The sequence below is a fragment of the Odontomachus brunneus genome, unplaced genomic scaffold (genome assembly GCF_010583005.1).
Source record: "Odontomachus brunneus isolate Ranch 3 - 2012 unplaced genomic scaffold, Obru_v1 Obru_scaffold_001, whole genome shotgun sequence".
In the NCBI taxonomy this organism is placed as follows: domain Eukaryota; kingdom Metazoa; phylum Arthropoda; class Insecta; order Hymenoptera; family Formicidae; genus Odontomachus; species Odontomachus brunneus.
The window spans coordinates 7465916-7472516 of NW_022639451.1; the positions used below are offsets into that span (position 1 = coordinate 7465916).

The 6601-nt window shown below is 29.0% G+C and overlaps 1 protein-coding gene across 3 annotated transcripts in view; it reads right to left on the minus strand.

Annotated features, from left to right (window-relative positions):
* LOC116847065 overlaps nt 1–6601 on the minus strand; it is a 122599-nt gene that overhangs the window by 55293 nt on the left and 60705 nt on the right. For all 3 annotated transcript variants that reach the window (XR_004378667.1, XM_032821817.1, XM_032821695.1), the window contains exon 2: nt 1077–1542. Coding sequence is in view for 2 of the 3 variants with exons in the window: in XM_032821817.1 (XP_032677708.1) it covers nt 1077–1536 (460 nt within the window). In the remaining variant the exon portion in view is untranslated. The remainder of the gene's footprint in view (nt 1–1076; nt 1543–6601) is intronic.

Sequence of the window (6601 nt, forward strand, 5' to 3'; positions counted from 1 at the left end):
TATATATATATATATATATATATATATATATATATATATATAGAGAGAGAGAGAGAGAGAGAGAGAGAGTATTTTATACTCTTTATAATAATATAGTATATTCAGATTTTCTCTGAAAATTTTCTATCTTTTAATTTATCCCTATCTCTTCCTATTATTTTTATGTGAATTTAAATATTTTTATATATTTTATATATTTTAAATATTTTTATGTATTTTTTCTATATTCATATTTCCAACTAAAGATGTAAAATCTAGAACTAATATTTTTATACAATTATCGAAAAAAAATAGTGACTGAAGAGTAAAGAAAATATGGAATAAATGAATTAGATAAATGATTCAGGATATAAGAATGTAATTAATTTAATAATAATTTAAATTTAATAGACAAATTAGAATTAAAATTAATGAATATTTTTACTTTTAATCATAAAAAAGAAGCAGATAAAGAAATAAGAGTTTATCTAAGACGAACGAACATCTTACCTGAAAAGGATTTTGATCCTTGAGATTAGTGTAAAAGATTGGCATGTCCTTGCCGTACCAGCGACCCTGCGAGTAGATCGAATTAACCCTCATATCGGTTTCGTTGTTTGGAACGTCTAGCAACTTATTTTGATTACTTCCCGTTTGGTCCAGCATTTTATTGTTTCGCGCATTTGCCAAAAGATTGACCGCACCTTCTGTCAAACGCGGCCCATTCTCACACATGGGAACAGAGCAGCTTCTTCTGGTACCAAGATCTCGTAGACTCGTCCTATTCAAAATCGGATAAATCTTGATGTTTTGCGATCTCAGGATTGAATCACGAAACAGGAAATTAGGCGCGTCTGGATCTTTGTCCCGATGATTGCTTTTGTTCTCTCTCAAGATCGTGTCCTTACTAGCGGCCAACTCATCAAGCTTCTCACAAGAATTCGTATTAGCCAATTTGCTCTTGCACTGTTTGCAATCCTTTTTCTTGCGCCTGCGATTTGGTCTGCGATCGGGTTGCTCTGTTGTCTCTCGTGACGAATTTTCGTTTTGCCGAGATAACGAGGATACGTTCGCTTCAACGTTCTTGTGCAGGTTTCCTGAGAGATCACAACGATTTCTGCAGGATATCTCGGTGTCATCTCCGATTGTTCTGGACACCGCTCGCTCGAAGGAGTTCACGCTGTCGCGATTTGCACTAATTCCAGTTGAGGAAGATAACGTCGAATTCTGTTGGAAAGATTTTTCGATCACGGGAGACGTGATTGATGTTTCGTTAGTCCAAGCTTGCTTGGTGAAATCGGTCGATCGGCAATTCTGAGTTTCTCGGATGTTCTGAGTCTCGTCAGGAAAGGATGCTCGCTCGGAAATTTTGAAAGAACTCTCCGTGGTGGAGATGTCTTCGTACACGTGACTCTCGGGATGCGTCGTGATTTTGGTGAATAAAGAATCACCGTCGACCGTGTCCATGTGAAGCTTTCGATCGCAGTAATGAGACTCGGATGTGGACTGCTTTTCTTCTACGCGCGATTGCTCCTCCTCGTAACCTTGATTCTCCATCTGAAACTAAAACGGAAACAAATATCTTAGCGCAAGTATCTTAATTCTTTCTATCTATATGATAACAAATATGATAATAATTTGAAAAACTCAAAATAAACTACAAAGTTTACCAAGGAAGTTACTTTAGTAAACTTGTTGTGATTTCGAACAAAATTTTATTTTTATAGTATACTATAAAGGTTACTTTAAGTGAACCTAACCGCTAAAAAATGTCTTTTTTATCCAAAGTGGTCACTCATCCATGTTCTGATCACGCTAAGTGTTCGTTAATTTAACGATCGAGCGGCATGAAGTGATCTCAAAGGCTCTAAGAACGTTCTTTGGACTTGTGCTTATATAATATATTCTTATAGTATTCACAGAACATTATAATATATTTACTAGTAAACATTGAAATGACGAAACAACATTAGATATGTAACGAATATTGACAAAGTATATTAGCAAACTAGTTTCATTATTGCTTTTAGACTTTTAACGAAATATTATTATGATTAATGCAAACAGATTAAGATTAATGTAAATAGTTTAAGACAAATTACTTAAAATTAAAATCTAAAATTATCAAAATCTCAAAAACTTTTGAAAAATTCTATTTTAAATGATAATACTTTTTCATTCAATAACATGGTTTTCTTCGAAATAATAGAATATTTAAAAAATGATAATTTACATATAAATATATTATTTTAATGACATACAAACCACAGTCAAACAAGTAGGAATATTAAATGCTATATAGTTGTGTAAAACTATATATGAGTTATATATACAAAGTATCTGAGACCACCCGTACACCCCTTTTATTTCGGAAACAGAGCATTTTAGAAAAAAACGTTTCAAAGAAAAGTTGTATGGTTTCGAGGTGTACATAAGATGGTATCATTGATTTGACCTTGGATGGCGCCGCCAAGATCAGGTCAACGTCAACTTTGCTTTTTTAAATAAAAATATGTATTTTTTATTACGGATTTTATTCTACGTAAAGAAGCAAACAGCTTTTGTTTGAAAATTTTTTTCATACGACCGCTATTTTTTAAGATATTTACAGAAATATCTACAAAATTATTGGTTTTAATAAATTTTTACTCGAATTCTATCAACTCTGCCGAAAAATGGCAAGAGATAAAAATTGCTTATTTTCTTCTCATCGGGCTCTAAGAATTTTTTCCGAATTTTTTATTAACTTTTTAGTACTACATTTTCTTGTATTTTCTTGAAGTATTTTCTTGATGTATATATAATTTTTAATCGTTTTTAAATAATGTTTTATAACTATTTTACAAATATTAATTAATATAACATTGCTCTTTTCAAATATTTTTGGAATATTTTAAAAACATGAGTCGAAATATTTTGTTGACGTTGTTGTTAACGTTATTGTTACGTTCTATGCGGACTTCGTGTAATTATATTAATAATTCCTAATTTTATTAATAATATTATATCATGAATTATGCCTCTTTCATTTGTCACCGCGGTTTCGTTATCGAGCGCAATGATTTAAAAAAATCTGAAGGTTTTAGCCGTCGCTCGTTGTTTGTTAAAAAGTTATTAACAAAAAAAGTTGTATGAATGTAACGTAATTTTTCAAGACAGTTCTATAAAATACACACTTTTCCTTTCACTTTTGTGAGAAATTCTCACTCTTTAGTTTAAGTACAACAGACTTGGCCCCCTCCCGCCGCGGGGGGTTTGGGGGGCGTAGCCCCAGTTACACGGCTAGAGACAGGCATCTTTTTTATTAATATCTCGGAAACTATAAGCGACCGCCATATAACCATGTTGTTATTATTGAAATATGGTAAAAAATAAAAAAGGTGCCTGTCCCTAGCCGGCTACTTGCTACTATTAATTTGAACTTCTTAATATTAGTCGGATAACGGTCGGATAACGGTCTTGTCAGCTATAATACTGCGAATAACATTCATGTCATTTTATTAAGGTCTTTAATTCTTTTACTTGTAATACGTTTGTTTTGTAAACCTTGAGTTTTTTTATATCACTAAAGAGAGTTCATGATTGAGCCGAAACGTTTGATTATTTATTGAGTATTCATGTTCAATAAATATTGCTCTATTTCCTAACACAAGGAAGGTTTTACCCATATGGTACGTAGCACTATTAATCCTGTGCTTGAACTCGAATTAGCCCTTTTTCCTAATATTTAATTGAATTCAATGTTTATTTTTGTAAAAATTATTTTTTTATATTACCAATAAAGTAGTGTTTGTTATTAATAAATAAATGTTCTAATCTTTTCAGTACTTTGTTGCAATTTCAGTCTTAAACCTTAAGGGATACGATATTCTACGTACAGGCATATATGTTAGAAAAAATAGTTAAAAACATAGATAGTTTACATATTTTTTAGGCTCCCCCATTTGATTATCACCGTTGGAATAACAACAAAGATATTTATCAAGTTTGCAGCAAAAAAATATCAAAATTCGGAAAAGTCCTTATTCTACATAATTACCTAAATAACATTATATTTTGAATAAATGAATAAATAAACATTACTTAAACTATTAAACGCATTAATGAACTGTTTATTATCAAATATTATCATATGCAACATGTTTCATTAGGTATGTCGCTTTTGGCACCTATTTTCTTTGAATTCTATTTTCGTGCGTTTTACAAAAACATTTTTTTGTTTTAAATCTAGAAACAATTTCAGTAAAAATATGATATTATCTAATAGGGGGTACTTCCAACTACATGTATATATATTTACATTTATATTTTGAGCTTTACATTAAGACATAAACAAAGTGGTATGTCGCTTTTGGTACCTTTACTCTATTTTTGTAGAGAGTATAAAATTGTCTTGTATTTTTCAATAGAGTATTTGCGAGAATACAATTGATCTGAATAATTGTTTTGTTGTTTAATTGGTTGTTTAATTGCTGAATAATTTGTTGTTTTAATAATATTGTTTTAAATATCTTTCAGCTGAGCTTTTGTTGTAATTTATTTAATAACGATCTTTTTTTTGTAAATTATTCTCATTTGGCGTGAATATTTGATATCATGCCTTTTGTAGGAATTTTTTATAGCAACATTTTCTTTTGTATAATTTATGTTTTAGTAGTAGATTTTTGTTATATAATGCTAACGCGCGTGCACTTGATTTCTTTTTTTACTTTTTTTGAAAAAGTAATTTTGTTTTTTTATATATACAGGATGTCCCATTTTAAAAGATGCACTCTGATAATTCTTCAGCCAAGCATATTTAGCAAAAATGTTTCAAATAAAAGTTATATGGTTCGTTGGAGGACATAAGAAGATATTATTGGTTTGATCTTGCGTGGCGCCGCCAACGTCAGCTCGAGGTCAACTTTGTTTTTTTAAATAGAAATATATATTTTTTATTACAGAATTTTATTCTACGTACAGAAATAAACAACTTTTGTTTGAGAACATTTTTTATACGACCTCTATTTTCTAAGATATTTACGGAAATATCTACAAAATTATTGATTTCAATAATTTTTTACTCGAATTCTATCAACTTTACTGAAAAATAGCAAGAGATAAAAATAGAATATTTTTATCTCGTAAAACTCTGAAAAATTTTTCCAGAATTTTTTAATTAACTTTTTAGTACTGCGATTTCTTGCATTTTCTTGAAATACTAAAAAGTTAATTAAAAAATTTTGAAAAAATTCTCAGAGCTCTATAAGGAAAAAATAAACAATTTTTATCTCGCGCTATTTTTCGGTAAAGTTGATAGAATTCGAATAAAAAATTATTGAAACCAATAATTTTGTAGATATTTCCGTAAATATATTAGGAAATAAAGGTCGTATTAAAAATGTTTTCAAACAAAAGTTGTTAGTTTCTTTACATAAAATAAAATTCCGCAATAAAAAATATATGTTTATATTTAAAAAAATAAAGTTAACCTCGACCTAACATTGGCGGCGCCACGTAAGGTCAAACCAATGGAACCTTCTTATGTCTTTCATCGGACCATATAACTTTAGTCTGAAGCACATTTTTGCTAAATATACTTGGCTGAAGAATTATCAGAGTGCACATTTTAAAATGGGACACCCTGTATATATTAAAGGTGATGGTTTAACGGAAGATAATTAGGCTTTACTCCGCGAGATTAAATATATATAATATATAATATATATATATATATATATATATATATATATATATATATATATATATATATATAATAATCTCGTAGAGAAAAGCTTAATTATCTTCCGTTGAACCATCACCCTTAAATGGACCTCTTCGCTCGTAATCCCAGTTAAAATGATTCGGTTCTCTGACCTAAAATTGGATCACCCAGCGTACGTCGCGACCAGCGTAAAAAGACTTCTAGTCTTTGACTTGTGTCACGTATACTTAGGTACGCACGGGACTCGCGAGCGTGATAGTCATTCGTCGCGAGCATACGCATCATATAACATTATCATAACATATTTATTAATAAATACAATATATTAGCAAATAACTTGTACATATAAAAAAATTAATCAATTATATGCCTAACTTAACTATAAACGATTGTATTTCCCAGATAATATAACAACTTAGAATCATCTTGGATATATTAAAGAAGTTTTTAGGCACACTCCAAGATATCTTGGACATCAGATAATTCCTAAGATAATTCCTAAGATAAAAAGAAAAAACGTTTTATGCTTAATAGATTAGAATATAATAAACTCATCAGCAATATTTCATTTAAATCAAATGTCAATAAGTATATTTAGAAAGTAACATTTACTCTGTCTGTCAAAATAATTTAAATAATATTTAAATTTAAATATTTAAATAATTTAAATAATCTACATATTTTATTAAAATTTTATTAAATGATGAGCATAAAATTTCTCATGATTAATTTAAATTGTTTCATACCTTGTATTTTTTAAACTAATTTAATATTTATTCTAATTATTTTATGTTAAATATTTATGTTTAATATTTTATTTTTTTGGTTAAAAATTTGGAAGCAATTATATCGTTACTGCTTTACTACAATACATATATATATATATATATATATATATATATATATATATATATATAT